Raw genomic sequence first — 5,896 nt, forward strand, 5'->3', positions numbered from 1 at the left:
TCGTTACCCACTCACGCCGAGCAAGAGGAACACACAGACACCCTGTGACCTCACGCTGACACACGCTGGCCGCCAGGGACAGGGCTGCACTCACCTTCGGGGCTGACGGGGTGGTCGAGCAGGCCTTCGTCCCTCAGCAGCCCCAGGGCCAGAGTCACATTGTGCAGCTATCGGGACAAGATCCCATCAGATGTGGGCAGAATGAGGCAGCCCCAACCCAGGCCCCGGTCCCCACGCGCTAGGCCCGCCCACCATCCATGATGTCTGCCACGCTTCGAGGAGGCCGCCTCTAGTGGGAAGGGCTGTCACTGAGGAGGGCACCCTGCCTGGCGGTCAGCGAAGCCTTCCCGGTGCAGGGGACACCTGGAGTAAGTCCTGCCAGGGCAGGGGACTTGGCCAGGAACGGGATCGTGAGTCCATCCCGACCTCTTCCGTTGCAGCCCCTGACCCTGCGGGTGACAGACCCCCCCTCACAACCGGCTGAGTTCCGTGGACTAAGCATAGACAAGGGAACCGAGGCTCCAAGTGGCCGAGGGGCTTATCCGAACACACGAGACGGAAAGTGCTGGAACCTAGTCTGTCTCGCTGTCATGCCTGTGCAAAGCAGGCTGGAAGCCGGAGCTGCTGCCCCTGCTCAGGACCCCCCCACATCCGGGCCGGTCACTGTGTGACCTCTGGGTGGGTCAGCCCTCTGTGGAGGGTCAGCCCTCTGTGGAGGGTCACCCCCTTTCCACATCTAGTCTTTCCCTTGGCCCCAGAGAGACCCTGCCCTTCCGCAGTAGGAAGAGTGGGTCGGGTGAAGAGGGCCAAGCGAGCTCCAAAGCTGGCCGAGCCCTCGCTTACTGTGACCTCGAGCAGGTCCTTCCGTCAACGGTCTCAGCTACCCCAAAAGTCCACGGTAGGGGCTCGACGCCCCAGACTGGTGGCAAGCTATGCCAGCCACCCCGGTCTCCCCTCCGGCTTCCAACAGGCCAGCAGTTCCCATGGCAACCCCAACAGGGTCCTGGAGGCCTGACTGGCAGAGCAGCGAATGAGCAAGACCCACGCATGGAGGCCAGCCCTGACCAGGCCACCTCCGGTCACCTCCTCGTGGGTCTGGGTAGGAGGATTCTTGAGACCTGGGTTGGATGTCTGTGCACCAACCCCCACCAGGTTGCGAATCACAAGTCAGACAAGTCGCATGTCCCGGCCAGGCCTCAGTTTCCTCATCTGTACCATGGGAATAGCCCATCTTCCAGGCGGCCTCTCCCAGGCTGCCATGTGGGTCAAAGGTGATGACGGACAAGAAATGAAGCCACAAAGCGAGATTCGAAGGTGGGATGATGAAGGCACAGCAGGGGCCTGGCCGCGGTCAGCTCGCCCTGGTAGGAAGGCTTAAAGCCCCCCAGGAAAGAACTCTCCCTGAGGGAGAAAGGGTGTGGGTCACAGTCCTGGTTCAAGAGCCCTGGGCAGGGTCCTTCTCCCCTGGGGAGAGTTGTAAGAGCATCGAGACAGAGCAGCCGAGCTGGGGGCAGGTCCAGGATGCGAGAGAGAGCGGGGGCCAGCGGCCGGCACGGCCGGCCCCGCTACGGTCAAGAAGAAGCAAAGGCTGTCACAGGGTGCCAATGCTCCCAGGTCGGGGGACACCTCCAAGGATGGAAGGAAATCTCAGAGGGAGCCAGTTAGAGGTCCGCCACTCCTCGCTGTCACTGTGTCCCCAAATCTTCCCCCCCGGCCCGGACCGGAATGTCCTGGAAAAGGAAGGTTGCATTTGTTGCTGTTTTTCTCATTCTCTGCATGAACTCTCTTCACAGGACACACAGAAAGTAAACGTCGGGACGAGGAGCCACCGGGATGGGGTGCTCGGCACCCTGCCCTCCCGCCTCGCAGCCCTGCCCGACGAAATCGCTCTGCAGGCCAGCATCTCCCGAAGCACGATCCGGGTAGAGAGGGGAAAAGTGCCTGGGACCTAAAGGTTCTGGGAAACGTCAGCTTAGACAGAGCAGTATAGACTGCCGCCCCTGCAGGACTTCTCAGAGCCTTGACTATATGGTATGACGGACATATCATGGACCTTCAAGACGGCGCACGTTTTCCCAAGTTACTTGACCACAGAATCCAGTTAGCACAGAGCACCTCGCGGGCCCAGTGTTTTAGAAACATTTCTTTCGTTCGCTTATTTTAAAAATATTAATCGAGCAGCTGCTATGCGCCGGCCACGCAGCAGGAGCAGAAAGAGACCCACTCCCGCCCTGGGGAGTTTGTGCTTTGAGAATTGCTGCTATCGGCACTATAGAAATGGCCACACTATTCGAGACACTTCTCAACGATGCTCGGTCTGAACCAGCAGGAGCTGCCCCAGGCTCCAGAACCCTCTCACTGTGCTCTGCCCAAAATATCATTTTTTTTTTTTTTTCGTGCATGTCTCGAGACGATAAAAGCAAACTCCTAACATTCCTCGGCGCTGAGGGGAGGTCACATCCAGGAGAGCATGCACTGCTGTTCTCCGGGGAGAAATAACTGATGGGAGGGAGCCGAGGTCCTGGTGGCTCCAGCAGCCATTCAAATTCCCCCCACACACAGAGTCAATGGCTATTTCCTCCTTCCCCTATCCTCTCCTGACTTCCCTTCCCGCAACGAAAGGCTGTCTCACAAACACGCCGCTGGCAAGGAAGGTCCGATAATGACCAACCCAATTCCGAGAGGCCGCTCTGCCAAGAAAACCGTTCCTTGGGTGTCCCGCCTTCAGAGAGGGCTGCCGTCCCCGCCCTCTTCAGCTAATGACCCCGTCAGCATTTTTATTACACGTTCCTGCAGCTGAGGTTTCCGCCGATATACCATAAAAAATTCATTCCCGGGGTCTGAGCTAAGAGGCTGCTTCTTTCATCCCCCAGCAGAGACTGTGGCTCCTATTTGAAACATCTTTCTAAAATCGGCGGCTTCAGCAAGCTGGCTGCACACGGGGACATCAGATGTAGGACGATGGGTTACAACTGGAGTGTGGAGGCAGCAAAACATTGAGCACAGATCTCGATGTCCCATGAAGCTCCAACACCCGAGTCACAGAGAGGGGACTCCCGTGCTGCCCTGGGTGTCCCCCCTTGCTTCCTCCTCCCACACCCGCACCTCGGTGTCCTGAGTCCTAGAAACGGGGCGCGCACCATGGTCTCACCCTGGCACTGACCTCCTGTGCCCCTGCACTGTCCCAGCGGCTTCAGGCAAGGCTTCTCGGCCGCACCCCTCCGCCTCTCGCGGGGCTCCCCCTGGTTCCCCAGAAAGGAAAAAAACGAGGAGGCAGCTCTGGCTCTGGAACGAGACCAGCCCGCACGGCTCTCCGCCCTCCGCCCTCACTCGCTGTGTGCTCCCCACCAGGTCGCCGTAGCTCTCTGGAGAGGAGGAGGTGGGGGTGGCACAGCTCCTACCTCAGAGGCCCAACTCGAGGGCGCCTCGTTTACCCACAATGCCTGTGGGAGGTCACCCCGCTGGCCCCTCTCTTGCACCCACACACTTGGGAGGGCTGTCCCACAGAGGCCCGGGGCCCATCTGGCCAACAGAACGAGGTAGAAGGCACCGCGTCCCAGTTCTGCCTGGTCTCCTGTGTCCCTGCCATTGTCATGAGGAAACCACGTCGGCCTCACTGCTGACCCCAAGAGGAGCATGAGATGCCCATGGCACAGAGCAGAACCCCAGCCGAACCCCGCCAAGGGTCTGAGACCCAGACAAGGGATGGAGCCCAGCTGAGCCGAACTCAGCCATACCCAGCCAGACTCAGCCCAATTCAGCCGAACCTGGCCGAACTCAGCCGAACTCAGCCAAACAACTCAGCCGACCTGCAGATCCAGAAGAATAAACGATGGTGGGTTTTGGCCACCGGTTGCCCAGGCGATTTGTCAAGCGGCATTTCCGTGGCCGCAGCTGACCGACGCGGTGCCTAATAAAGGCCAAGAACTCTGCGCGTGTTGGCTGCTACTCCTGCCCTTCCTCCGGAACCGCGAACCCCACTGCTCCGGCCCCACGTGCCGGCTCTTGGAACTCTGCGCCCTGACCCAGCCTGCGAGTCAGCAGTCCGTGCCTCTTGGGAAAGTGGAGACCGTGCCCCTGAAGATGGCATCGCCACAGTGCCAAGGGAGAACGGCAGGCCGAGGGTCGGAGACCGGCCCCAGTGCCAGCGAAGCGGCCCTGGCGAGTCCCACAGCCTCCGCCCGGGCCCTCCCAGGGGCACGGAGACAGGATGAAACGGGGAGGGGCCAGGGGAGGTGAGATGGAGGTGATGACTCCTCCTCTGTAAGAACGTGCGGGGAGCTGCGGCCGGTGAAATGCTGAGGAGCTTGGAGGAGATGAGAAGGGGCTCAGAGCCTACTGCTGGCTGGGCCACGAGAAAGGCCTGGGCTAAGACCCGCAGACGCTGAGGACCAGGCCCGCGGGGGCTGCAGGGGCCACAGGGAGGACCACTCAGGGCCTGACACGCTGGAGAGCCTGAGAGGTCAGGCTTATCTCTAGAAGCAAGGGACGGGCATGGGGGGAGGGCTAAGGAGGGGCCTGGATGAAAGGCCCAGGTTGGGGGTGCTGGAACCGGGCCAGGGTCAAAGGTGTGGAGCCTCACGGCCCCAGGCGGGCCATGACGTCTGATCCAGCCCCAGGGCCGAGGGTCCCCACCCTCCCCGGAAACATGTGGACAGAAGCCTTTCCTCATCCCAGAAGTGGTCCCGAGGCTGGTCCCGAGCTGGCCCCGGGAAAGGTCCCCAGCCCTGGCTCCCTCCTCTCCAGAAAAAGCTGCTGCTGCAGACAGATGAAGGGGTCACCCTCCTGCCCTGGTCGACACCCAGTGGGCCACAGGGACCCTGCTGTGACAGAGGTAAGCTGGCCGCCTGGGGTCCTGGGCAGGCAGGCAGCCAGCTGCCCAGTGCACCGGCCCAGCCACACCTCCAGCGTCACCTCCTGCGGGGCTGACGGTCACTCCCAGGGGCTCTGGCTGCATCTTGGGCAGGGCGGGGGACCAAGGACCACATACCCCTCAACACTTCTGCCTCTCTGATTCTCCAAACTCTTTCTTATGATGTGCGCGGTCTGCGGGCTGAGCAGGGCAGGGATGTGAGCCCACGTCGGAGACGAGAAGCCTGAGGTGCAGGCAGGGAGCTAGCAGTGGAGCAGGGACCAGCAGCCAGGCCTCTCGTCCCTCTGCCACGCCTGGCCTGGCGCAGAGCCGGTGAGCAGGGTAGGCTGCTGCGCCTGTGGGCCTCTGTTTCCTCATCGGAGTCGTGAGAATCCTCTCACCGGCAGGTCAGCGGATCGGCCTGTGCACGAGCCCAGCGGTGGGTGGGACAGCGGGACTGGCTGGAGGAACTGCCCTGGCTCCCTGTGGCTCCGTGCGATGGGGCCTGGGGCTGAGGGGGGGCCGTGGAGGAGGGAGGCGGGAGCCCCACGGGGTGCTGAGGCTGCTAGCGGGGAGCCGTCAGGCCGCGCTTTCAGGGGTTCGCCCTGTCACTTCCACGGGCATCATTCTCTCTCCGTCTCCCTCCCCAGCCAGGCCACAGACCCTGCTACCGGCCTCCAGGGACCACAGGAGGACGGACCCCGGGGAAGTCAGGCTCCCCGCCATGCCCGAGCCCGTCCTTGCGGCAGGGGCCAACCACCCATGCGCCCAGAAACAATCAGGCTTTTGTCCACAGACTCTGCTGAAGCTGTTTCCTCCCCTCGGACAAACCAAGCCCCGATCGACTTCACCACGGGCCCGTACTCAGGCGATGCCTTTCCTGACTCCCTCAGATCATACTAACCACTCATCCTTCAGGACGCCCACCACCCCGCCCACCAAGAGCTAACACACTTCTTCATGGCCCTGGAAGACCGTACCGTACGCCATCGAGAGCACTGTGGGTGTAGACCAAGAGGTCTCGAAGGCAGGAGCTGTGTCTTT

At 61.8% G+C, this 5,896-nt stretch overlaps 1 protein-coding gene across 1 annotated transcript in view; it reads right to left on the reverse strand.

The window, feature by feature from the left end:
* Nucleotides 1-13: 13 nt before the first annotated feature.
* Nucleotides 14-5,896, reverse strand: part of PARVG (parvin gamma) — a 24,966-nt gene continuing 19,083 nt past the window's right edge. The window contains exon 11 of the mRNA XM_039863011.1: nt 14-167. Within this exon, the coding sequence (XP_039718945.1) occupies nt 51-167 (117 nt within the window). The 3' untranslated portion in view covers nt 14-50. The remainder of the gene's footprint in view (nt 168-5,896) is intronic.

The sequence above is a fragment of the Pteropus medius genome, unplaced genomic scaffold, assembly GCF_902729225.1.
Source record: "Pteropus medius unplaced genomic scaffold, Ma_sr-lr_union100, whole genome shotgun sequence".
Taxonomy (NCBI): Eukaryota; Metazoa; Chordata; class Mammalia; order Chiroptera; family Pteropodidae; genus Pteropus; species Pteropus medius.